At 40.5% G+C, this 27,071-nt stretch overlaps 1 protein-coding gene across 1 annotated transcript; it reads right to left on the minus strand.

Moving 5' to 3' along the window:
* Positions 1 to 2,397: 2,397 nt before the first annotated feature.
* LOC114877917 (dexamethasone-induced Ras-related protein 1) lies at positions 2,398 to 26,776 on the minus strand. Its single transcript, XM_029191064.2, has 6 exons — positions 26,584 to 26,776; positions 15,139 to 15,425; positions 12,715 to 12,872; positions 5,260 to 5,449; positions 4,978 to 5,188; positions 2,398 to 4,590 (listed from the first exon to the last, which is right to left on the minus strand). Exons 2-6 carry the CDS (start codon positions 15,180 to 15,182, stop codon positions 4,378 to 4,380), a joined length of 816 nt encoding a protein of 271 aa, XP_029046897.1. The 5' UTR covers positions 15,183 to 15,425; positions 26,584 to 26,776; the 3' UTR covers positions 2,398 to 4,377.
* Positions 26,777 to 27,071: the final 295 nt, after the last annotated feature.

Raw genomic sequence — 27,071 nt, forward strand, 5'->3', positions numbered from 1 at the left:
AAAACAGAAAAATCAGAATGAATTATAAGATGGATTTGTGTAAAGAGCTTTTGTATATCCTCGATATTACGCTTCCGACGATAAAGGAGACACTCATATGATGTACGAGCTTTGTGACGCCTCGTCCGAAATTCTCAGAGTTCTTGACGGGGTTTAATTAAACATTCCGCGGTTCTGGAATTTTGTGGTCACCTCATCCTCTTTACTGAAACTCCTTCTAATGAGTTCTGCCTTCTCGAATCTCGATACTTGGCCCTTTAGTCTAGTCGCCGCGACTCTTCAAATGCTTTTTGTCGTTGAAAATTAGAATTTCTTATGTATGATAGTTCTTTCTTCAATTGGAACCTTTGGTAATCTTGCCGAAGTCACGTCGAAGAAGCTTAAATTCCTTGATGACTTCCTGGTGAAACGTTAGAGAGATCTTTGTTAGATAAGACGTCCTTAGAGGATTCGCCCAGTAAATACCTAAGTGAACTACCGTTAGAACTGTACGAAGGACTTCCAGGTAAGGAGGTGTTAGAGAAGATTTCTGAAATGAGAAAATGGTTAGATGATCCTTTTTTTTCATAGACTCTATTTTTAAACGTACCCTCCTATACAGGGTGTCCCATGTAATTGGCTAACTTATATTTTTAAAATGATAAGAAAAAGAAAAATCATTATCACTTTTTAAAATGGAATTTTGTGCTTTCCTATATGTCAATCGATGCGTATTTTTATTCCCTACAAAAAAGTGTTAAGGCACTTAGGTCGAAAATTCATTAATACAAAAGTTATCTTAGGGAGAGACGTGCGGTCTCTCCCCGTCTCTCCCTAAAATATCTTTCTAATTATTCAATTTTCAACCCAAGTACTTAATACTTTTATATAGAGAATTAAAATACGCTTCGATTGATATATAGCAAAGTACACAAATTTATTAAAAAAAAAAAGTAAAGATGATACGATGCTCCATTCATCACCATCTAATTTTTCCTAGTGACATTTCATTCTATCATTTTAGAGATACAACTTGGCCAAGTTACATAGAACACCTTGTATATTTTCATACATACATGTATTTAGTTTATAAGCTTGTTTTGTTCCCCTGAAACTTTAAGGCGCTGCTTAAACTTTCTCTTAATTAAGAGGGGTCCTCGTGAATTCGTAATGGCAGAAAGGTCAATTAACGAGCATCGCTTTGAATACATTAAACCGTGTCGCGGTAGAGACGAGACGGACCTTTCTTTCCCGGAAGTTGGCGTCGATTAAGTCTGTTAAATCGACTTCGTCATCTACCGTTTGCCGATGGTGTTATTTCATTCTATGCACGATTCTTCTAATTGCTCGAATCGAATCTAATTTCAATATGAAGATCGGGTCGTACCAGCTGCGAATCGTTTTATTGCAGCATCGAAGAAACCCTCGACAGAAGGTACGTCTTGTAGATTCGATTTAAATAAATTTCAATCGTAATTTCGTCGAGTGATTTCCTGTCAGGGTAAATCGGAACAATCGCTGTTCCCCGAGAAATATCGCGAGAGAAACGATAAATGGCAGCTCAAGTGTACAAGACAGCAGACCATCGATGGGATTCGATTCCGTTATCAATTAGACCTAAAAAGACCCGTGATGTAAGTATTGCGGATAAAGACTAAGGTGAGATAAAATGAACGAAGATAATGCGTTTCTCTCTGAACCATTTAGTTACAATCAATAGTAATAGTCTAGAAAGATGGAAGCACCATTCCAGAAATACAGCCGGGTTTAATTATGCTTCGAGAGTAATTTGCGAGGGAAGATGATTATATTACAGACAATTAAAATCCCTGAAATTTTGTAATTATTTCCACTAACGTATTAAGTCTACCTTTTGAACAATTCTCTCGAACTTTGTGCTGAATAGTTGAGAAAATTTCCGGTAAGCATGTGACCTTTTAGCCTTTAATTAGAAATGGATGTTTTAGCATTCGCAATTGAACTATCTGTAATTTGTCTAAAAAAAGAGAAGGAAGGTAGATAAGGGGGTAGAACGGAAGCATAGCAGGCAGGAAATTAATTAACGTATTAATCGAGTAATTGACCTCACCCTAGGACTCTCGGGAAACCTAGAGGCGAGTTCCTTTCATCTCTGCCAGCGGCGAGGGTTAATTAATCTACTGGGAGTTTTGTAAAAATGTCTTTTCATTACGTTGTCGGGGGCGTTGGCTCGAAAATGACCCGCTATTCTCTACAACCGCGTAAATATAATGCGGTGGTGCGAATTTCGCGGACGTTTTAAATTCTCGCCACGTTCGCAGGTACTTGACCAGTAATTACTTGTGTCCTGTGTTATACCTCGTTGAACTTGTTCAACGAATACTCCAGTTTTCAAGAATTTTCTTCTCGTCATTGCTATTCCAATTGTCGAGCGAGAGAAAAGAAGCGTTAATTTTGTTTTAACCAAATGGAAAACCAGATGATATTAACTTTCATTCGATAATGAAAGTTCTCTTTATACAGACTGTTTCAAGAAAGATTTACACACGTTATTTTTGGTATCATTTATGCGTTTATTACAAGAAAACGGAATGGTTCTTTGGTCCGAAAACTAGGGGTGAGTTTCACAAAATGATGCGTTTCTCTTATGCATTTTGATTTTTACAGTAATTATTTACTTCTGAAGAGCACATGTACTGTGAAATACTGTGAAATGAATAATAAATGAATGAACTGTAACTTTAGTGATTAGAAGCTTAGAGTTTATCCAGCTCTGAAAATTTCAGTATCGTGGGAGAATTCTAAAAACATAGGATAATGGAAAGAAACAGGGTGACTTTAATTTTAGTTTTCTAGCATGTTAGTAAAGTTTCAAATCAATACTCTAATTTGCACGAATGGAAAAAACGAATAATTCTTGAAACGTTTTAAATTCGATACCCAAAGTGATTCGAAACTTCACGAATAACGAACGCATCAAATGCTCGTACACTCGCGATCAAGTCAGGCTTCCCTGCTCATTATTTATATTTATATTTTATATATTAAATTTTGTAATACATAATAATTAAAAATTATATAATTTTCTCAAATTACTTTTAATATTAATATCAGTATCGTCAAAAGTAAAATGTAAAGAATTCCTGGTTCTTCTATTTTCCGTAGGGAAACCTGATTTGATTGCGAGTGTACATGGTTGAATGAATGGTGTGTTATTTCATTTCATACGAATAAAGTAACTATATACACGTATACGGTATTTGGTTCGCGTTCGCTTGACAATCATGCTTAAATAGAATCCAAGTTTCACGATCAGCCGACCATTTCAACAATCACAATCACAATACACCCAACTCGATAAATTATTCACTTGAAACAGTAAACCAAATTGTTCAATCAAATCTGAATAGTTCTTTCAATGTTGAAGTTTGATTACGAAAAACGAGGTACAGGACGTTTCAAATTAACACATTTATTGCAAGCTTATCTGGATAAAGTTAGATTTAATTTAGAACCATCCTGTATAACTTCAAATTATGAATGGTCGGTTATTCTGAAAAATATTCTCGAAAGCTCCGGAAATGATCAGGGAAACGGGTCATTCCCTCATTTCGATCATAATTACGACAAACTCTTCCGCTTCGATCGTCATCGGTTAATTAATCCGACAACCGATCCCCGATTACATCTTACTTTAATAATATATGTTACTTCCGTGACGCGATGCTACAGCTATTCCTTTAATTAATTAAGGCGAGCAGCGTGGTCGGTTTTTAAATGTTTCATTCTCTTTTTTTCTTGCGACGATCCTCGCTTACGACCCCTCGCGTCCTATGCCACTTCCGCAAAAACACGATATATACTTGTCCTTTAACGATCCTCTTCGTTTAACGTTCATTATCACTGTACAGTTCGCTGTTCCTTCATAATTAAATGCCGCATAGAAAAGGCGATATTTATATATATATATTTTTTTTTATATTTAAATACAAATTTCTTCTTTCTCCTTTGTTCAAACCAAACAAAAACACGTTCTTGTGCCTGATGGTGATTGATCCTCAGCCGCTTCAGAAAAGGTGATGTTTATGTACAGAGTGATTCAGATGTCGTGCAACAAATTTTGATGTATTATTAACTAAAAACAATGTCCATTTTCTGTACTTTATTATTCAGGAAATGAAATAAGATTTGATTTCTAATAATTCATCAAAGTTTCTCGCACCAATTCTGAACCATCCTGTACGTATACATGAGTTCTTTTTATTCAAATACAAATATCATTTTTTTCCTTTGTTTCATACCAACAAAAACGCAATGTTTTTGTGTTTGCAGCCGACGCGTAATCGCTGGGCGAAGATCGTCATCGAAGCCGATTTCCCATCGTTTCGAGTACGATTATAGAGAAAACTGGTGGTTATATCACTGAATCGAGCACGTCTTTCTGGCATCGGATGATCTCAGAGTGATCCTCGATCCTGGTGCATTGTTCTCATTCCCCGCAGCCAGGGAACACGTTTTCGTCCTCATGATCATCAGGTCCGTTCTTATGCTGGGTCGACGGACATTGGGCGCCACGACGCCGCAGGCGTCGCTCAACCGACGCTTTATACTAAGGGTCGCTTTGTGCCTTGGCTGGAAACAAATTGTCGCACTTTTCAGACTTTTCCACGGTTTTTCCCGTGGCGAAAATTCGAATCGTTTCGACGGTTTAACGCGTTCCTGAGCCGTGCTCACGAATTGTCCAATTACCGCGTTTCAACATTTTCAAGGGTTATTTACGTTCGCTATCTCCCCAGTTTCTCTCTCGCTCTGTTTCCCGCCACGACGGTAATTTATAAAGCGTTTTCTCGACGATGCTACGAATTTCTTGACCAAGAACCGTGAAATGAATTTTAACCCCGATCTCCCTTACTGATCCTTGAGTTTACAAAATATTTGTCCTTGGACATCGTGTATATAATAGATACGAGAATTTAATTTGTAGATTATTAAATAGTTTCATTTTGTAAAATAGTTTACCTGTGACGGCGGTAACATGGTGGGAGAACCAAAAGTGAGAGGGACCTTTCTATGATGATTCGGTGCCATTTCGAGAGGTAAGCCCGCAACTATGAAAAGTTGGTAAAAGAGCTCCTCCACGTGGTAGTTCCTTTTCGCGGAGGCCTCCACGAAAACGCAACAGTCATCCTGCCTATTGCAATATTCTTCCGCTTCTTCCACCGTAACTGTTCTGTGAAACACACGAATCGCATACTTGCCATTATTCCTACATATACATTTACGATACTTATCGATACGTACTTTACATCCTTATCACATTTATTCCCAACGATGACCATGGGAACCTTCAAATTGAAGTGACTCTTGCTTCTGCTCTTCGTGGCGCTCTGAGTTGCGCTAACTTTAGTCTCCAGGATCGATTCCCGCAGTCTGATGGCCTCTTCGAAGGATTCCCGACAGTCCAAACTGAACACCACCACGAACAGATCGCCTGCATCACAAAACGATTTTTTAACAACCGCGAAAACCGATGGAGGGCCATTTTCATTTTTCACGACTAATATGAATATCGATTTCTCATCGGGAAGGGAAAAGAATTCGTTGTAAGAAGAAAGTTGCGTGTTCGGTATTAATCATCGCACGATCTCGTAACTGTATAAAGTCTCCTTTGAAAAAAAACTCTCGCTACTTCTTTAACGATATATAACAGGCAAACAATTTGAATTTTAAAGCGTCATAACACCGAATGAAGAACGATCGTTAAGATATTTCCCTGTTGTTTTTTTCCTCATTCCGAGGATCATTTATCTTTACAAGTTTTTCGCTCCCATGCAAAATATGCGGAATCTCGTTAAGCACTTGTGCTGGTCAAAGTTTCGCGCGGTTCGCTTGAAATGTTGCAACCTGTTCCATAGGGAACAACTGCTCGGCACTATAAATTTTTACGACACGCGGTGAATTGTGTTGGAATAGATAAAGTTTCTACGGAATCGTCTCAGCGAATAGATTGTTTCCTGTTGCACCAGTGAAGGTACACTGTGATGGATCAATTTTTCCCTCGGCGGTGTTAGGTGTGTAGAAATGTTTTGTTTATTTTTATTTTTATCCCTCGGAACAGTAGAGCCTGGGGGAATTAAAACATGTACAAAGATGAGATACAAAATTAAACTAAAATTGGGACTCTCTCCATGGTCCGCTGCTCCGTCCGAGGGTTAAGAAAGAATACAACTTAAGCTTTTACTCCAAAGCACGTAAACTCTTATTACTTTTTCAACGTCGCAAGATTGGACTAAACGAATCGGTAAACATCGCGATAAATATTCCTGGAAAAGGAAGAGAAATCACGATGGATGCTTTTATTTCGCAAAGGGTACTTGTGAAAGTTTGACAGTTCCAACAGTCCTTTCGCGAAATCCTGAAATATTCCTCAGCTTTCAGGCACGTTTCCGTGAACTCAAAGACTTATTCCGCCACAGTTCGTTCTGAATTTTGTTTCACGTTCCGGACGTTCCTTCGCGGGACGTCAGTCGTCTTGTTTCCGGCGACGGAAACGCGCAGCCTACGGGAGAGGAAAAAAATTAGCGCAGCTTAGATGGATCGTTGCAAATGCGAGCTGAATACGTAAAAGCGGCAACAGGATTTCTGTCTTATATTTCGTTCAAATTCGCTATTCGAGCAATATCTTGCTTTCGTCTCCTCGCGGAATCCGGTTAACCGCTTCGTCTTCGTGGACAGAAAAGACAGGCGTCACTTGTGATATAATAATGCTAAGCAGTGCTTCAACATTTCTTCCTATTTTTCATCTTGTATAATGAAGTGAACGAGCAGCGACAGTAAATAACGAGGAAACGTCAACGCGATTCTGTTAAAAGACGAAAGAAAATCTTGTTCCTTTCTACGCGAACCACCTTAATTAACGTAACTTCGGGTTCGTTATTTTTGAAGAAAAGAGTTCTTTAACAATAAAAATTTTCCATTTGCTTTAACGTGACACGTCTACAGTTTCCATAGTGTACAATATTTCTGAATTATCCTGTATGAAAAGAATACCAAGATTTATCAGGGTATAATGGACTCATTTAAATATCAATGAAAAATTTGGGCTGATTCTTTTGCATATAAGGTGTCTCTGAAAGGATGGTTTATGGGATCAAGGCATGCTTTCATTCACTCTCACTATGCCGATGAATCTACTGTGTTGACAGTTTCGAGTCAAGGTCGTGATAATGTTAATCCATTGCTGTGGTCCATTCCGTCGAATATCGAACTCGTCATGGTATGATGAATTCGCGAACGATTGCGGCGATGTAAAAGTCAATGGACCACCGGTTGCGCTCAGGAGGAAATCGTTATCGTGTCGAACGGGTTTCGAGTTCACTGCGAAGTTAGCACGATTCAACGATGCAACGGAGATCGTTGGCGAACGATAAGTTCGCTCGAGAGCCCTTCGAATCGGGCCACGGGGTCTTTTCTTCTTATCTGTTTGCAAATAGTTGCGAAGGCACTGCAGACTGCCATTGGTATTTACATTCGGCCTTTTCATTCATTCTTCGCTACACTTTTTTCGAACAATGATTTTCGAATGTTTAATGTAGGTTTACGTCTATCAGGGCAGTCCAGTTTGCTTCCTCTTCTGTTTAGTACCAAAAGTGTTTACTCCTTAAGGATGATACTCAAAAATAGCGACCGAGTTCGCGAAAAATACTTTCTTTTCTTAGAAACGTTAGCAAAATTGTGAAGTGTAAAAAGATGTTTCGCGATTCCGAACTTTTCTCGAAGTTTATTTATCGACGAAAGTAACGTTTCACGTCAACGATTTTTCCTCCCTTGTTCCACTATATACGGATGTCTCGGACTTCTCCCGATTTCGTCCGGCAAATAACTGCAACGCAAACACTCGGGGGGTCTAAAGTGAATCCTTTCGGAAGGAATGGAATCTGTAATTCATTTACAGATAAAAGGGGACTAGAACACGAAAGGGTGGAAAAGAAATCCGTTTAACGAAACGCCTTGCTCTTAAGTTAATTAAAACGAAATCTTATCGCGAGTAATTACGACAAAAGACGGATAATTATGATCAATCGAGAACCGGGACGAAGCGAGAACGGTCGAAGGTACGGAAGAAACGTACAGGGGGGATGGTTAAAATAATCGAGACAGGCATTGGGGAACTGATTTCAACGGAGATTCCATTTCACTAGGAGTCCACATCCGCGCCCTTTCGAAAGGGATCCTTTGCTTTTTGCTCAGGTCTCTCTCGTTTTCTTCACGAAAAGGATCCTTTAATCCGGCCGCGCTTTCAACGTGTCGAATTTTCCCCTATGCAAGGGGTATTTTAGTATTTTGCTTTTGCGCTGCTAAAATACCTCGCGATCGATCAATGTTCCCTCCATGAAATGTATACTATTGTTTGATGCTATTAGGACACGTGAAGTGTAGGACCACACGAGGCAGCTGCAGCTTATCAAAGGACATAGTTCGACATCGAGAACACTTGATTTTAGCTTATTGAAACACAGGATGCTATGTCAGCCACATATCGATGGACACGGTCTAGTGGTTCTTAGATTATTATATTACATCTGTAAATCAAGATTCCGATGATTCTGTGACTGTGAAATGTCAGCTGTCCTCTTACAAGGGTCTCAAACTACTCCGATTGCGACGAAATTCAGCATGCTTGTTGAACAACTAGAACAATGGACACGTGTACTTTCTTAGCTACGATAATCTAGATCATTTTTCAAAGTGCTAACTTGAAAATGTACTCAAGATTATCACTGCTAAACTTTGTATCAGAGGGTTAATCCCGTTTAGTAATGAATAAATAAATAAATAAATAAATAAATAAATAATTCTGTCTCCTTGACCTAGATACAATGTTATCAGTGACGTTGTAACGATTGTATGTAGATCAAGTAAAATATTTATTTTCAACGTGTTTATGATAACATCTATATCAATAATTTTTAAATTACAAAAGACTTCCAGTGTTTATATTCAGAAAACAAAGTCACAGATATGAAAATGGTCAGGGACAGATAATTGAACCGATAAGTGAAGAATTAATTATTATCTGCTCATCGGGCGTTTAACATACTATTATAAATGGTGCTTCTCTGGTATCAATCGTAAGCTGAAAGCCGACTTTAATAACGGCTTTCCCAGCAACGTAATCTCGATGCCAGTCTATGTAAGGGACTCGACCGACTTAATAACTAACCTCCTTTTTTCCCCTATTTTGCATAGCAGCCGCGTTCGTGCGTCGTTCCACAAATATTCGCATCGGGAGCCTCGCTTGTACGAAGGCCCGCGAGGCATGTAGCGCTCGTATAACTCGTCGAAATCAAATTTTTCATGGGGAAAAGAAACCAGGTCCGGTACAAAGCGTTTTCCTCTAGTCTGTTTCATATTCTCGCGCCAACGATCGCTTTCTTACAGCTGGAACGCGGTAGCTCGTTGCTACTATTGATAACCAGTCATTTTATATTGAAAATATCAGCGAAGCGTTTATGTAGTAATATTCGTGAAGCTGTAAGCTTTAAATCGATGTACCAGAAGTGTTATTTTACGATACTTTTCTGTTATCAAATCGTGCCAGACTCAATATGTACCTGATGTCTTTGGGTTCGTTCAAACCTGATGTCTTTGGCTTTTCTTCCGCTTTCTTGATCCGGATAAGTTGATTTTCTTGTCGCTCCTTTGTCTTTAGAAAATCTTTGCGTACATCTTTCTACCTTTAGCTACTTTATGTTTCTTTCAAATTTGTTCAAGCGTTGAGTTTATTTTGCCCCAAAATGTTCCCCTCCGTCTTCGATAATTAAACATTAAAGTCTTGTTTTTCAGTCGCTTTCAGATAAATTTCGACATGCGGCAATAAATTTTTGTTCCTACCATCCGTGTCCTCGAAATTTATCGTAGGACGAGTTTATTCCAAACCGCTCCTTCGATGCATATTTCACGGGCGTCTCGAGCCTGCTAACTTATCGGTTCTCTTTCGCACGACTACATAGCTTCAAGTTCGACCTTCGTCCTGGCTCCGCCAGTTACCAAACTATCCGCCGGGATTGGCTTTTCAACGTTATTACCGTGCTTGTTTCAACGCCCGACAATGTGCTCCCTTATCGCGTTAATGTTCCCTTATGCAGAATACTGATGGTCGCGTGCGGCTTTTCATCGAGCGACTTACCATCACCTCTTGGCATCTTGGTCACCACGAGAACCATTTTAAGGAGGAAAACTGAATTGTGGTAACGGCATGCACGTACATGCATTAAATACAAAACACATTCAATGGTTGTACCTAAACTATTAGATAATAGCGTAAGTAGAGCAGCCAAAAAATAATAAATATTCTGAATATTATTTATCATAATTATTATGGATGCATAAATTTGATTTCGCGTAAAAATAACGCCATTAAATATCTTCAAGAATTTCCTAAGGAACTCGAGTGTTTTTCATCCCTTAATGTTTCTTAGGGGAAGATGGATAGCGTACAAGCGTAGACGTTAATGCGATATCCATGGAAAAGAAAGGAAGTCGATGTATCTTACTTACAATTAACGATTCGAAGCACAGAATACAAAGGAAGCGGAATTTTGTATTACAATGGAGAAGTATTTTTTCGAAATTCTTCGACTACCATTGTTGCAGGAAAAACTTTCGGTGGAATCCGTTCGAAAATCGAAAAACATTCGTCCTCGGGAACGGTATATAGGTAGGCGTTTAATCAGAGCGTGGATCGAGCTGGCGAATTACACAGTCGTTGGTAGCTTTGTTAAATGTCATTTATTACGAACGTGGAATCGTTGATGCGAGTAATTAGTTAGAACGCGATAATTACGCAAATTTATTAGGAAACAGGTAGCTACGGCGTCTTGGGTAGATATTTCAACGAGGAGATAAACGCGGGGTTGCAACGATTTCATTAATCACGATGGAGCGGAATGATTAAAAGGATAAATATCATCGTATTTGTGACCTGAAAATTTGTTCCACCGTGCTATTCAAATATATGATAACAGTGATAATTCAACCATTATTATTGTTCCAGTCTCTCTCTGCAACGATAGCGACTCCATAATTACAACAAACCATTTTATTATAAACTATTATTAATGTAATAAATTCAAGCTGAAGAACATTTTGATTTAATGAAATTATATTTACCTCAATCTGAAAATTTGTCCAACGTGAAAGGAACCATATACCGAGGTCAACCAGTTTCACCGAGCAATCGGCAATTTCTTTTTTTCAATTCGATAATTCTCAGGATCGACGGGTGCAGAGGTGTTCACGTGGTGACAGTACGTTGCACAGGAAAACACGTGACGTATACGTGTGTTTCGTAAACCGAATGATCAATACGAGTACGCACACAAGATCGTGTACATGTAGCTGCAGTCGTCACGTGCGTCACGCGTGATGCAAATGCATTTTTCCGGAAGAGAAAGTGGGAGGTAGATACTCTTCGATGCTTCCTCACAGTGTTCCCCTGATACGGGTACCCGTCCGACTCTAACCCGAAATCTCGGATACCCTCACACCCCTATTATTAATATAAAAAGGCGTCTCGTTCTCTTTCTTCATTCTTTCATAATTACTAAAATGAACCTTTTGCTCATTTATTCGAGCGTGTTAAATCGTTCCGCGTAAGAGCAAGTTTTATCGTATTTCTTGGAGCGTGATAATTCGAAACGGTGCCGTTCGAGTACCGTGTAAATCTACGGTCAGATGTAAATTTTTTAACGTCAACGTGGAAATGAGTACACGGCTATTAATGGATGACAAAATGAAATTGTTAATTTTTTGCAGTGGTTACTTTTCGAATGAATTTCGTGTTAATTTTAACGTCTATTTCCCACAATTTCACGGAGGGTCCCTCTTTTTCCCTCGAATTCAAGCATCCGAAGGACGCCGACAGCGGCCGCACACATTCTTCAACCACTTTTTCCTCGGCGCTTGGTCCGGTCGACTCGCATACTTTCCCGGCAAAACAGCTGAACTCCGGCGCAAATATTGACTGTGCGTGTTTCGCAAAATTGCGGAGAATCGCTAAAAGCGTAGCGCGCGCCGATGAATACCATTCGAGCGTACCCTCGAGGATAGGATGCCGATGTTACCGTTGGATTTTCATACGTGCCTGCCGCGTTGTATCGTGCTTTGCACTCACCAGCGGAATCCGGCCGACAAGTATTCTCTAGGATGTCGTCGAGTTTCGCTGTTCGACCGATATTTCGCTCGATATCGAGACTCTTCCTCTCTCTCGAACTTGGCTGAAACTCCGCCGAAACGAAGTTACCGGGCTAGATGGAAGAACGGCTGTTCAACAAGTTGCGGAAGCGGATCTTGACTCGCTGTGCACGGAGCCAAGACGCATCTCGTGTTTAGGAAACAGAAGGCTATTTTTATATTGCCAATATTTTTGCCAATATAGCAAAAGTATATTATATTACTAGGATACTAATAAAATATTTTAGGCGTTGCGTAGAGTCGAAAGGATCATCTACAGTAGTATCGTCCTTGGTTGATGGAAACAATCGCTAGTCGTATGAAGCATAACGACTTGTGTTTTTCCGTTTTTTAAATATATTTATCCTAATTCCATTAAATAAATCATACTATTAAACATACGCTGTTCTTTCGCACGAAATAAATATTCCTCCGTGATTTTGATCGCAGAGTACGGAGAAAAAATTCGATTCACTCATCTAAATATTCGACGTTTCTACAGATTCAATTTAGCAAACTTACCCGTTAGGAAGGATAATCGTCGCATGGCGGGAAACGGATGGTTTCCGCTCGTGTCCAGAAGATCAAGCTGATGGACCTCACCTCTAATCCTGTAGAGCTTTCGATGGAAGTCCTCGATCGTCGGTGTGTAACTTTCCTCGAATTTGTTGGACAGAAATCTGAACACAAAACGTTCTTATCTTTACACGCAGCTCTGAATTCCTCCAATCTTGAGATAACGTTATACAAGTTGAATTGAAATGGGATAATCGAAAAGTTTCAGGGTTCTCACTGTTATCTTTATTTTCACGTTCGGTCATGTATGTATGTACATAGATATATGTACGTAAAGTTCCTCCGTTCGGAACGGGTGCTTAGGTAGCCGAACGACGAATACGGCATTCAATCGGATCCCTTTCGCACTAATACCAGCATCGCAGATCGGATTTCGAATGGAATTAAATTGTTTGTCCCATTAGCAACGATCGAAGCGTGCAAGCTCAAAGTCGAGTTTGCTTCCACGACCGATCATGCAGAACCTTTTGACCACGAGTATCGGTTTTCACATGTATTTCGTTCAGCCGTGCGTTTTACCCGATATCAAGCTGAAAATTTTGAGAATTTTTTATTTTCTCTGAAAAAGTTCAGAGCGACCCACGTAAACACGTTTCCAGGCTATCGAATATTTCCCTGGAGATAATTGCACGCTTTCCACTCGAACTGTCCGCGTAACGATGGACGCGGGGCAGGTTGGCTCGAAAATAGCCCGGAAACGCAATTAGTATTCCATCGAACGATAATGACACAAGCCGGGGAACAGGTTTTTCGTCGAACACGCTGGCCAAGCGCTTCGGTGCTCGTCGAATAAAGTTTCCCGTGAAAATTGGCCGCGTTTGTAACATGCTAGAAGAACCGGGTGCTCGATGAAATCAGCGGCAAATTGAACGGGAAACTTCTAACCGAGTCCATTAGCAAGTTGCATCGCGAACGAGACGCGTCCACGCGCGCGTTAATGAAGCGCGAGACAATGCGAGTTGCATTATATCCATTCTAGTTATTCTTGGCGAATTCAGAACTCCAGTTTGAATCTGAAGCATGGATTGTCAGACAGAGGACTCGGGAGACGAGAACATATTGTCTATGAAAGGCGTTAACGAGCTCGACGTGTCGTGCGGCTGAATATCGCGGAATGTTTTCACTTTAATTGACGAGATTTTCGACGAACACTCGATAGAGAAATGGTACGGTCTAGCGAATCGGTGACAGATTTTCCGTCGATCCACGTTTTCCCGTTTTCTCCCTCCGGGTTAAAAATACCCTGGCCTGATAAAAGCTTTCTGGTTTTCGGGCGGAAGCGAGCCAATACGTTTAGAAGCAGTTCACAGTGGGTGTTTCGTCGTCGTTGGTCAACCGACCATCGTTGCTGCAATAAAGCGTTAAATTGTGTATCGGCAAGTTTTTCTACTTTCCTCTTTTTCATGGACTTCGAAACATTATTTCTTCTATTTATAGAGAAACTAATGAAACTACTTCTTGTATGCTTTCTACCATAGGAAAATCGTTCCTGAAAAGATTGCTTCATTTTAGAAACGATAGTTTCTCAAAGAAAATCAGAAATGTCATAGGATCGCGGTCGTCGATAAAAAATACAAGGTCGTGAAAAATAGTATCAGCGATACGATAAAAGCGCTCCAGTTTCTGAAACGGATCAGAAGTTCTCGTCGGTTTTACATCGAATCAATGCCGGTCAACCTTAAAATTGATGTCTGAAATCATTTCGAGCTACATCGTTTAATCCCACGGTGAACTCGCTTTTCGTTCGACGCAAACGAACACAGGGCAAAAACGTCCTCGAAAACCTTTTGCACACTGTCGTTCGCAAAATTATACCCTTTAAATGGATCAAAGAGTTCCGAGTATTTGATTCTTTTGAAAGGGTTTAATTTTAAAAATAAACGTTCGCGAAACAAATTTTCTAATTCATCGACGAAAACTACACAACAATTCTTTTTCTGTTATAACCTTCGAACACTAACTTCCAGGGAGAAAACATTTCCATACATCCGTAAGCGACGAAGGTATGTAGATGCTCCCATTTAAATTCTCCATCCTCCTCGTAGCCGTCCTATCTCTGAAGGGTTAATGCAGTACTAGTATACAGTAAAATCGTGGATGTCTATGCCCGAGGGAGAATCCTTATCTCTTCCTCTGCTCAAAACGAAAAAATATGTACCGTGCTATGTAAAGAGTTAGGGTTCTAACTAGAATGTATCGCCGGTCCGAGCAGCAACCCGTCATTTATACTACTTCTCTATTGTTGTATAAAGGAAGCAGCTCCTATTTCACTTTCATTTTACTACGTTCCAACAGTTGTATTTTAGGAACTGAAAGGCGACCCAGAAAGGTAACATTGCTCCTCTGTCTTGAACTCTAGTTTATAATTACCGTGCTACAATGGCAGTTTTGCCAACTCTCGCGCTACCAAGCATGACGAGGCGATAACAGTTCCTTGGAGGCGGTTTGCACGCATCCTCCTGCGAAGATGTGGATGCAGGACTCGGGCTGACTGGTATAGGGAGGATGCCATCCTCCGAGCCTGACGGCCCCTCCAGCTCGGGGCCCGCCTGTGCCCCTCTTCGACCTCGATTGACACGTTGCTCGGCCTCTTCCACTGCACTTCCGCTTCTGTACAGCCTCTGCACGCAGCACAGGAGTCGGCCGCACGCCTCCAGCTGTAACAAGTATTTTTGAGTATTACGTTAGCTCGAAATGGATCAATGTCTCTCTCTTTTTTTATTTCGAATCAAGTTGTAAATTAATTCACGCTACAACGATCGTTGTTTCGGTATTGAAATTTAATTTACTGAAGTTGTAATACGCTGAAACGCGTATAAAAACGGGGAAGGCAAATAACTGCAAACGATACGTTGAAGTTAACTGTAAAATGCATGAAATGATAACGAGAATGAGTACACAATGGTACATTCGTAATTATTCTAACTGTGCAAATACCTGAACCGTGCGTACGAGCTTCGTATCGCCAATGTTCCATGAAAATAGAACAGAGTTCTCCAAAGTTCCGCGTGTTTGCGTTGAGTTTCATAGAATAAGAGTGGTTCGATGAAGCAAAATATTGAAAAAGCGATTTTCGACATGAAAATAGAATAAAATCATTTCGTTTCGTTTTGGAAAAATACACTTTGAAATTCGTTTATCGTACTGATAAACGAAACAAAATACTATTATTAGCTGTTATTCAAAGTATTTGCATCGATACATTCAAGATGCACAAACGATTGCAATGATCCGTTTAGCGAAGAAATCTGAACGAAATATTAAAATGTTCAACACGTTTTAACCGCACCTAGTGAAATTTGATTAAATGTTTTTAAACGTTGCTGGTACCATTTTAAAACGCAGCGCATTCGTTTCACGACAAATCAGTCTGTACACATCGGAAAACATCGATGCACATGAATATTTAACTCGGTACATTCATTATTCGTGTGCCTTGATTCGAACAAGCGAACACGATACGCATAACAATGCGAAATCAAATATTTTTATATACACTCTTGCATGTTATGGATTTCTACAGCAACGTGTATTTCTACCTCTTTTCAAGTTGAAGATCTTTATTCCTCGCAGGGAGATATCATTGAAGTTTTGCTGCAATTCCGAAGGTAATTTAAGTAGTATAGTCAATGCTGTACCAGACTACCCTTCAAGAGGACCCAATAGGGTCCACCATTTTTCATGAATTCCTACTAGTCGCCTTACCATCATTTTAAAACTGAAAATTTTTTTATTTCACTATTCCAGAATTCTAAAATTTTTAAATTTCGAAGTAAAATTCCGGAATTTCAAAATAAAATTTCAGATTTCCAAAATTCCGAAATTTTAGGAATCTGGCCCACCTCCCAAAAATCTTAGTTACGTAAAAAAGTAAAATTCCATAAGATTTTGACTCCAGAATTCGAAAATTTAAAAATTTCGAAGTGAAATTCCGGAATTTCAAAATGAAATCTAAGATTTCCAAAATTCCGAAATTTCAAGGACCTGGCCCACCTTCCAAAAATCCTAGTTACCTATACGTCGAAAAGTAGAATTCCATAAGATTTCGGAGCCCACTTTTCAGTAGTACTGACACATGATTCCTCGGACAGTCGTTCTACTACGAGCCGATACGTATAATAAAAATGTGTCTTGTTGAATTCAACGAAATTGCACTCTATGAATTCACGGATATCCGATGATCCCGGCTCACGTTTCACCCAAGGAAATCGTATCATCTTTCGCATTAATATTTATTTGATTCACAATAGCTTCACCTTGCAAGAATTGGCCAGATTACGCCTCAAACCTGTCAGTCAAATAATTATTGCATTTCAAATTTATATAACAAGACCTGATAGTAGGTAATATTCATTAGGTGATGATTATCTATTAAGTATTACGAGCTTGGAGCAATCGCTTCGCTCCGGTTCTGTCGTCTCAATGGTTGACCTATACTACTGTCAAATGAATTATACTGTTAATGACACGTTAACGTTAAATGCTGAAATGAAAATGAATGTACCTAATTATTTAATATATTTGTACCTGTTTTTTGAAGTAAGATACAACAATTTCATTTCTCTTTTTTTATAAAATTTTACCGACAATAAATATCGTATACAACTACAGATTTGAATTACAAAATTGCAAACCAACATGCTTGTCCACAATTCTATCTAGCGTATCTCTATTATTTATCTAGAGACGAGGATAATTAACGTGCATCCGTCGACATATTGGAATAATTTCGTTTCGTTCCCTGCTCGGATAATCTGGAGACACAATTATCGATGCTACGCCGAAACATCGCTTCCGCTAATTTCAATAATTAACTGAGCTGCGGTTTCTGACGCAAAGTGATTCGAATAATTCATCGTCTGACCTCTCACGAACCATCAAGCCCTATCTTTTATTACTACTTTTAATTTGACAACAAACGACACTTCGATGACATGCAAAAAAAAAGAAGGGGAACAAATGATCGATGTTGAAATTTTGAACATCTCAATAGCCCCGAATCAAAGGGAAAATGTCAATTTCCTTTCCACAGTTTATTCAATTTATTTACATGACTTTTCACGTTTCATCGTTTTAACGATTGCAACGTGAAAAATCCAATTCCCTTCTGGTTGTCTCGGCGAGCAAACGCGGAATTTTCTTTAAAGGAGAACCCCGTGAAAAAGGGAAACGTTGTTCCATTGTCGAACCGAGATCCACTGGTTTTCATCGAAATGGGGTCGGTTTCCTTTGAAAGGGGATCGAAAATGTTATCAATCATTCGTTTAAATATCTCGGCGAGCTATTCGAAGTCAAAGCACCTTTAAAGGTGTTTCCCTTCTTGGTTCACGTATCTCGAGGTCGAAGAAGAACGGTCACCCCTTCGACTTTCTTTCGCACCCGTTTCTGTGTTCTCAGTCGTGCGGACAGGCAAAAAATTATAAGCCCGTATCGCTGTTCCTGACACGTCCCTTTAACACACTTTTTTGGGGCAATTTCATCAAACCCGCCCTTTTCCAGTCCTTTTCCTGTCGATCACTGGTCAAAGTTGGAAAGTTATCCGTTTTTGTGTAAAAATTTCGCTTCAAATAAAAACCACTTCCAGGCAAAATTGAATACAGCAAAATTATTAAAGTTATTTATGTTTTTAATGAAATTTATAAATTTAATTCAGTAAATGGAGAATCCACCCTCGAAATTTTCCCCCTTTCAAATTCCATGCTTAGCAATTAAAATAAACACAAATACCTTGATTTAAATCATCCCCTAAGGTAATTCTATACAAGTTGCTTGGCGTCAAGCTTGAATTCCCTGGAGTAGAAATATCCAAATCGTTCAAAGCAGACGTCGACAAAGAGTCGTACCTTTTCCGGCAGGGTGGTCCATTGTGTCGTAGAGAGGGGTGGCAATTATCCCGCATATAAAATTTTGTCTCGAACGTGAATTGGTTTGTCTCTGGCGGCGCGTAACAAGAGGACCCATCCCAACAGGGAACGTGGGGGAGGTTCGTACAATACGCATTATGACGGTAACGATCCTCTGTCCTTTTGTTCGAACCTGTCATTTTAAACACAGCCGGCCTTGTTACGAGGATGAAAGAGTTATTACGTAAAAATCGATCGGGCAAATGTTTGTCGGCGCACGTGTTTCGTTCGTGTAAATTACTCCTTTGTGCGTGCGATCATCGCGTAATCAGGGGAACGTTTATTAATGAACGCGTGCAACGATTTTCATTTAATCGGGCCGTTTACGTCACGATAAATCACTGAGCGAACGGTTGAATTTCAGATTAAGTTCGCATGTTGAATTACTTAAATAGAGTATAATATATTCAGGGTATCAGAAGCTTTGGAACTTCCTTCATCGCGCCATAGCCTTCGACTATTACAAATATATACCTAGCTTCGCAACATTTTCTTTTCCAACGTTTTACGATGACAAAGCGTTTGGCATAGATTCCTTCTATTTTTTATTTCAGGTTGAACTTTATTTTGGGACATACCAAATTATTACCTCTTTTTATATACTTTGATATTATTCGATGATAAAAATTCTTCGTGTCACCTAGATTTCGCGTAATCCGATATCGTAAAGTGTGCCATCGATCTGAATGGTTTCAATAAATTTGACTCTCTGTTCAAAGTTCAGACTTATAATTCTTGTAAGAACCGATCGACGAACACCTTTCGCGAAGCTCGCGTTGAAAGGCCGCAGGACAATCTCGACACGGTTCCAGTTTCCTGAAAGGTTCGCTTCATGGTCTTCGAGGTATTCGCGTGTAAGCGACCCACTTACGTTAACACGCAAATAATGGAACCGTTGAAAATTTCCAACGGCTTTACCCCACGTTCTCAACTTAATCGTATCGCGGAGACAGTTGGAACAAAGTTGAGCCGGTTGGTCGTGGATCGCAGCTCGTGTCATCGTATAATGGCAACTTTAAATTTACACTTTGCCGCGACGATATTACTCGCGTAGACGCGAGAATCGGACCACGGCTTTACGGGATACAATCGGGAACTTGGTCTTTGTCCCAGGTTATCCGACTAACATCGTAGCTAACGATAACCAACTGTATTACTGTTCCTTTTTTTTTTTATTCCTGTTTTATTCAAAGGCTAAAGAAAGGCGAAACGGTTGAGCGTGTAGCATGGAAACAAAGGAGAGAATTGGTCTGAAAAATGCATAGGTTGTAAAAGGACAGCCATCACGCGACTTGTTTACGAGAACAGAAAAATTTCACCTGTGAAATAACTTAACTCATTCGAGGGGATTTTATTACACCACTTTCAGACATTGGAATTTATATTCTCGCGTTTTACCGGGTATTAAAATATTTCGATTCTTTTTTCTCGATTTAATTTTTATACAATTTCCTTCAGAATTCGGTAATTCCTTTACAAGGCGCACACCGAGCTCTAAGGATCGCGAGCGCAATAAAACACCATCTAAATTCCGCATTCTTAAACGCAATGCATGCATAATGAAACAGGACACCTGATGCTGGTCAATGCGGTTGTATTGAAATTATTAAAAGGTCCATTAAGCTGCTTGTTGCATCGGTATGCAACAATGTTGTCCCTATAGTTTTATCGTCTTTCGAACAGGATTCGAGCCAGCCGGTACGGTTTCACGCTCTAAAGGCACTTTCACGCTTTAAATATTTAAACGCGAAGAGAATCTTGAAGTGGCAAATAAAAGCGCGCTTTATTACCATTTTCAACGTAATCACCAGTTATTGCGATTCTCGAACGATCACGTTGCACCTTTGCAATTTCTTTTGTCAGTTCAAACATTTTACGGTGCAACTACGACGAAATTATATTCCGTTTCACGGAACAGCTTTTCATTATTTCTCTTTGTTACGTAAATTTACTTTTTATGGATGGTACATACCATCAGTTTGAAAACGTTCTGTATATTCCATAAGAGGGCAAGAGATTTTCGTAGGAATTCGAGGGAAGAATCTCGTTGAATGCAGCACGGTGTTCGAGTCGGATTCGTCTCCTTTGGTCGATCTAGTTCTTCTTAGAAATTTAATCTAGAACGGTCGTCAACCGTCGTGGACCAACAAACGGTCGGTTTGTTGCCGTACACACGGTGGCGGAAAAAGAGGATATCTCTGAAACAGACGACTCTACGCGACGGAGGGATAGGTTTGCTTAAAAAGAACAGAACGAGAGTTTACCAAAGCACCAGGAGGGATTCCTAAATTTGCTCTTATCCCTTGCCAAGTCTTACGTATTGCTCCGGGCATTTCCCCTCTCGACCACTTTTACCTCCGTTCTTTTGTTAGGATACTTTCCACGCGTGCTGCGCCCGAATCCTTTTCGAGGATGCTTCTTCACCGAGCTGTCGCGATTCTTTCGTATTTCATTCGCTTTGCTAAGCCTTTTACCGGAGCAAAGGGAACACGGTTAATCTTCTCGTGGAAACAAATTGCGATACCTTGAGTCCGGGTAGCTATCTTTTCGGACGTTCACTAGTTTCGAGATCAACGATCAGACGGTGTTGAACAAATTTACAAGAGTAAGTAAATGAGCATCGCGTGATAAGTCTCGGCTGACAATGAAAACTTTCGTCCGTCGCGTCGGTTCGAGTATGCATTGTTCGTCTGAAAAGGTGCAATCAGAGGTGAATCGGTGGAGGATTCTTGTCGCGGCTGTTAAGCCGTGCTAGACGGATTCACCAGGGATTATCCGGTTGCAGGACGCCGGCAAGATAAGAGATAACGAGGCGAGCAGTTACCATTTGCATAGTCGCCACTCGGTCTACAGATTTTCTACCACGAAAGGCGAGACATTATCATTTGTAATGGGCATTCGTGGTCAAATCGTAACCACCCACTTGGACGATGCTCTCTTATCGACTTTGTGCTGACAATCTCATTTCTGGGGATACCGATAAAACGTATCCGCGTTATTTTCCGTACATTAAATCCTATCGCCGTAGGGTAATGTGTAAAATTCTTTGTATTGTTAATCGAATTAATATTGAATTGAAATTGCTCACGTTTCTTCTAGCGAGTGTCAGTTCAAAAAACTCCTTCGATTATTTATACATCCCTTTGCAAGAGCACGCGTTTCACGGTTCACTAGACGCGAGGTTAACCAACGTGCAAGTCTTTTACCGTTTAATAGCCGGTTCGCTACACCAAGGGTCTTTATCAGACGCGTTACAGGCTGCTTTATCAGCTATCAGGTGAACTTCAGCCGACACCTCATTAAGATTCCAGGTTGCGCACGTTTGGGACCAGTTGCTCGTTTTGTAATTAGCAGTATCTTAAAAGGACACGATAATTCTTCGCTGACGAGGAACAGAATCGAAACGAAGTTTCTCGTAGCATTCGAACATCTTTCCCATATAAATATCCGATAATGGTCCCCAACAAATATGATCGAATAAAGGATACACAGAGAACCTCCCTCGTTCTGAGGGAAAGAAAACGATATATTTACGAGATCTAACCCGTGCGTCACTTCTCAATTGAATTTCATATTTTCAAGATTATTGACCCGATAATGGCTAATGAGTTTCTTGAACACCAGTTGCGCGACATGGAACTTTCTCTATAAATAAAACATACGATCGATCGGTGTATATTTAACGAGAAATATGGTTTAATAGCCTGGAAAGCTGACAGGGAGGAAATCGTTTAATTCCACCCTCGATCGACCGGAATTTTCACGTTTTTCCACGTACAATTCTCAGCTTTCCTATTGTCGTGCGAAGAAATGGTAAATGGTTTACGGATTTATTTCGAAACGGAGAATCTTCAGTGGACAAACTTTATCGAAACACCGTATATTCGATATTCGGCTGGAGACGGCGAGAAACCGACTCGATGCAACTAACTTATCCATCTGGGTTATCAACGATGAATGAGCTCGTAAATTCAGCACGGGGAATTAACGATTATCCGTTTTGCATCTTGAACTCGACGAATTAGCCGATCGTCTTCGGGAAGCTGGAACAGCGAGACACGCGTATACGCGAATTTCCTTCCTCGATGACCGATGAATCCCGTGGGAACGTCTGCCTCGGGGCAAACGAAGTTGTCGCGACGAACGAATTACAGGAGAGTCTCGATAACTCGACCCTCTGCGCGATTCGTGTTCCACTTAACAGGATCACGTCCTATTAGAACCAGGTTGGCTTAACTTGTTCACACGGACAAACTTTATTTCTATTAGGAATTTCAAGGTGAACCTTTTTCTTTCGCTTAACCCACTCTTGAACCTTATCGATATAGAATGATTAGATTTATCGCTTATTGATTCTGCGCTAAGGAAAGATAAACCTTTGCGAAGATTTCCAGCACCAATTACTTTTTTGGTAATTATCTGCTGTTTCCTTCTTAGCTTCAATCTTTTTTCAAACTTGGGTAGATAATTATCTGTTTTTTTACTCAAAATAAGGTCACTCCCGGGATAATGTAATCTAAAGGTGCGCTTTTGTTTCGTGGATAATAATCATGATAGCAGCTAGTGTCTGTAGATTGTTTCGTGCACGAGGATAATAGTGCGTCATAGGTGTATTAATATTTCGTGACGATTCTAATCGCTCCGTAGCAGTCAATATATTTCATTCTCTCTAACCGACATACGACCGAGTGTCGCTTATCATCTCGTCGGAAGCACGATCCATTGTGTTCCAGTTCGTCATCGAAATCAACCACCGACGCGCACGTGGCCGTAAAAATTTGCTCGTCTCGTTAAATCGGGTTTAATTATCAGAATCGAATTGGCTGCGTTCGAGCGACGAAATGCGAGGCAACGTTTCATCGTCATTAGCGTCGATCACCGAACCGATCCACGACCGCGTCTACAGCATTTTCAACCGCTAATTATCGCATCGCTCATTGTCTTCGTCCAGCTTCGTCTAATCGATGCAGGATTCTATTGAAAGCGCGGGTATGATAAAACCGTGTTTCGTTCCTCGAGAGCAAACTATTTTATGATCGTTCCACGATTGCCAGGAAGAGGAACGGATGGAACGATCGAGCGAGGCGCACGGAACTGTTCAATCCAAGGCACTTCGATCGCTGCTGAACCTACCCGGTTATACCTCAAAGTTTCGAAACACGACCGTAGGATTAGGTTCTCGAAACATAACAGTATCTCAGGGTAACGTATGAGAAGGGAGGAAATAGGTCATTTTCATGAACACAAATATGTATAGAGATTTTTCAAGAGGAAGTGTCTGAGTATAGAACATAATCATAAACATAGAATGTTTATGATTAGCGGTGAATTAATTATTAACTAATATTAATTTTCGTCGCGTCCCCTTTATGCAACGCCATTTTCCCTAGAGAAGCCTGCTTCACACTGCAGTTGCAGTCGGTCTCAAAACGCGAGTGCACAGATGCATGAAAAGTGCATCAGCTCGTGAATCAGGTTCGGGATAGTCTTTGTCGTTCGCGAAAATAGAACGTACGGGCGTAAGAAAAAGAAAAGAAATAAACGGACCTACATGCTTGAAAAATGCTTGCGACGACGAAGGGTGCGTATAAGGTAGAAGATTTTCATAACGCAGAGAGTTTCGGTAGAGTGATGCAAACAATTCGCATTGAAAACGAGCCTCAAAAAGCACGAGCGCAAACAAACAGACAAACACGCGTACTTTTGCTTCGACATTCGAGCAGCGGCAGCTCGAAAGGCAGCCTTTTAATTAAGCCTGCCACTCGTCGAATTAACCGCGTCAGAAATTGTCGTCGACCAACTCTGGCTGGTAAGCCGGAAGTTTAACAGGGGAAAAAAACGCGTCATCCTGTTAATCAGGTGTTGATAAAGGGCGGAGAAATAAAATTGAACTCGAGGATCGCGTGAACATTACAAAACACGATCGTATTTAACCCGGTATGTGATTTAAACTCGGCATAAAGTTACTATTTGTGATTTCAGTTTTCAAAAGAAATCTCGAGAACTGTATAATTTGCAGAGCAAAGTAAACAGAGGATAGAAACGTCGATCAGATGATCATGGAAGTTTAATACAGTAAAGAAGAGAAAGAAAAAAAAAACTCCTTCTAAGAGAGAGGAGAGCTTCTATCTTCTAAGAAACAGGAAAAAATCTTGCCGAGGTAAATGCAACGTAATCTTCTTAAGGCAATTATTTTCAATCTACCAGCATGGAAAAGGAACGGTAATGTTAAAAGCTTGAATTGAAAAATTTAATAATCGTATCTTTAAACATTGTTATTAGAATGACCCGTGCTATACCTGGACATTATAATTATACCAATCACTGTACTTCCCTTAACACAATAACTGGCATACGATTTTTTTTATTCATCAAACTACTGGTTACGGTTAACAGTACAATATTAACTCTAGGAAGACCAAGAAGCAAACAAATGTTAAAAGATAAAAATACTTTTGACGAGTTAGAATTCGACCGAAAGGGGTTAATTCAAGATGGATGATCAACAAGGTGTACAAGGGGGTCGCGAACATGCAACGTGGCTCTGTTTGTTCGATGGTGCAACAAGTCGGGTTTAACAGCTGTGTCTAGTGCACATCTACGTGCAACAGCCATGGTGTTTCACGCTTTTTGGCCACCGTCCAACTTGGCGTTCGCCGAACATGCCCGTTGATACTGGTGAATGAGGGAAAATACGGACACGCCAGATAAGAAGCGCGACCGACAGAATAATCGAGCATTTAGATCGATGTCAAGTGGGCCTGAACGCGCGGTATTCAACGCTGTTCGAATAGACCAAGCGAAAATCTAGACACGAGTGCCCTACACTGCTAGGAATGACGCAACGAGGAATTCTAATAACGACTCTTAAAGTATAAAATGATCATCTCTTTTTCTGCTCGTTTTTTATTCGATGTTTTATTTGCTGTGTTTCCAGGGAAAAAAAGGCTTGCTTTTTGTAGAACATAATAAAACTACTCTTAGACGATAATTTTATTTTTACTGGAATACTTTCACCCTGCTGCTTTTATCTTCCCTCGAGTTGATTAACAAGAAATTGAGTATCCGATGTCGTGGCCGTTAAATGCATACGTATGGCGATAAATAAAACTATAAAATAATTGACGAAGAAAGGGAACGGAGGCTAACGTTTCTGTGCCGTAACGTGGATATTCGAGTCGTATCTTGATCCTGCGACTGAAAGCACACGCGATCGCGTTAGGGGCTGATTGCGACGGTAATGATCAGCGGAGGATCAGATTGCAATGGAACGTGCGATCAATGAACACTTTGGAAAGTCAAGTTACAATGGCAAAACTTTGCTTACGACGGGAAGTTTGTTCTGGAAATCTGTGTGTCTGTTTCTAACGAACACGCGTTCACTAACAGGAGGGTTAGTAAAACGTTTGTCGAGAAGGAATAATTAAAAGGAACGATCCGTCGGCCACGAAATACTTAACTTACAACGAAGCATTTCGGGAAAGGACGTACGGATCAACGAAAGACCATAATTGATCGTCCGGTTGGGTCGAGGAACCCTCGTTACACTCCAAGTGTCTCGTGGAGACGGGGTATGGTTAAATTAAAATTTGCACCCCTCGTTTTCGCCCGACCAGTTACCGAGAATATCTCCTGCTTTTAAATCACTTCCATACTACTATACATTCCAAAAGTGTCGACGGCGCGTTACCAACGAAATTTCTGAATAATGTATTATTCGATTAATCTTCGAAAGATCCACTTTATGTGGGGCCAACGTCCCACGAAGAATAAGATGGGAATACCATCGAAATAAATCGTCTAACCGTGAACCTTGGCGAAGGTCGTACAAACCATAAAATATCAGCTCGTCGAAGGGTATAGTCGAGGGGTTGACGATCGAAAATGCGTTCAATGGGAACCTGGTGCTTACCTCAGGGACGTAGGCAGAGCTTTGCAAGGTGAAAAGCTGAGAGGCAGGATCTGAGACATGCACGATCCTTGGCTTTAAGGACCCGTTCAGGTCCTCGTTGAATACACCTCGTTCCTTTCCTCTCGAATCCTCTGTTTCCTCTTCTCTCTTCTCTCGCGAGACACTTCGCGATTCACAAGGTTCATACACGTAACGGCATCGAACGTACAGCTATTGCGCCCGTTCGAAGCACCTTTTTTATATGGAACGAGCCAACAAAGGTATCGACGACTCGATCGCACCTGTGGCCTCGTCGATATTCTTCCCGCGGTACACACGTTCTCTCATTGATCTCGCGACGACATCCAGCAGCCACGCGATTATCTGCACGAGGCTGACCGAGACGAGTCACCCGAGCAGCAGAGATGCGACGCCGGTGCGAAGCGCTGACTGAACCACTGGCAAACCACCGAGGGGTGGTCCGTATCGTGGAGGTCCCTCTACCTCTT

The sequence above is a fragment of the Osmia bicornis genome, chromosome 5 (assembly GCF_907164935.1).
Source record: "Osmia bicornis bicornis chromosome 5, iOsmBic2.1, whole genome shotgun sequence".
NCBI classification, from domain to species: Eukaryota; Metazoa; Arthropoda; class Insecta; order Hymenoptera; family Megachilidae; genus Osmia; species Osmia bicornis.

Coding starts and splice junctions, on each gene's coding strand:
- LOC114877917 (XM_029191064.2), bottom strand. CDS start 15,182: ATGCTTGGTAGCGCGAGAGTTGGCAAAACTGCCATTGTAGCACG. Junction 12,873..15,138: donor AAAACTGCCATTGTAGCACG/GTAATTATAAAC, acceptor TTTTGTGTTCAG/ATTTCTGTCCAACAAATTCG. Junction 4,591..4,977: donor CCATGTTACCGCCGTCACAG/GTAAACTATTTT, acceptor ATTTGTTTCCAG/CCAAGGCACAAAGCGACCCT.